Source organism: Babylonia areolata, chromosome 20 (assembly GCF_041734735.1).
Source record: "Babylonia areolata isolate BAREFJ2019XMU chromosome 20, ASM4173473v1, whole genome shotgun sequence".
NCBI lineage: Eukaryota > Metazoa > Mollusca > Gastropoda > Neogastropoda > Buccinidae > Babylonia > Babylonia areolata.
The window spans coordinates 48059726-48060275 of NC_134895.1; the positions used below are offsets into that span (position 1 = coordinate 48059726).

At 53.3% G+C, this 550-nt stretch overlaps 1 protein-coding gene across 1 annotated transcript in view; it reads left to right on the plus strand.

Moving 5' to 3' along the window:
- The window catches only part of LOC143294632 (uncharacterized), a 14079-nt gene extending 13802 nt beyond the window's left edge, over window positions 1-277 (plus strand). Inside the window, exon 7 of the mRNA XM_076606008.1 lies at window positions 68-277. Coding sequence (XP_076462123.1) covers window positions 68-277 — 210 coding nt within the window. The remainder of the gene's footprint in view (window positions 1-67) is intronic.
- Window positions 278-550: the final 273 nt, after the last annotated feature.

Consider the following 550-nt stretch of genomic DNA (forward strand, 5'->3'; position numbering starts at 1 on the left):
AAACACCACCACCAACAAAAAACAAACAAAGAAACAAAAGTAACTCGGTTTCCGTGGTGCGTTGCAGTTCGACTTCGACTTCGTGCAGAAGGCCCGCGTGGAGTCCTATACTGTGCGTCTGCTGGGAGCTGGAACCGTGTGGCAGGAGGGCCGTCAGGTCCTGAAGGAACCCCTCAAGGTCAACTGTGACGGCGAGGTGCTCCGCATCACGGAGCCAGAGTTCCACGTCCGCCTCCACAGACACGCCATCCGCTTGTACGGGGAGGCCATAGCGTGAACTTATGGCTAGGCTCGTGCCTGACTTGAATTATGTCTCTTGACTCCTTGTGGAGCATAGGGCTGCAGCAGCACTTCTCCAGAGGACTCGGTTTTTTGGGGCTATCCTCTTCAGCCGGGTCCATGTCCATCCGGCTGCCTTCATCTCCTCGTGCCTGTCTGGTGAAGGTATACTGAGCACGTGACGCTCGGATCCTCTCTCTCTCTCTCTCTTTTTTTTTTTTTTTTTTTTTTTTGTCTGTCACGCTGGCTCAGGAAGAAGAAGAAGAAGAAG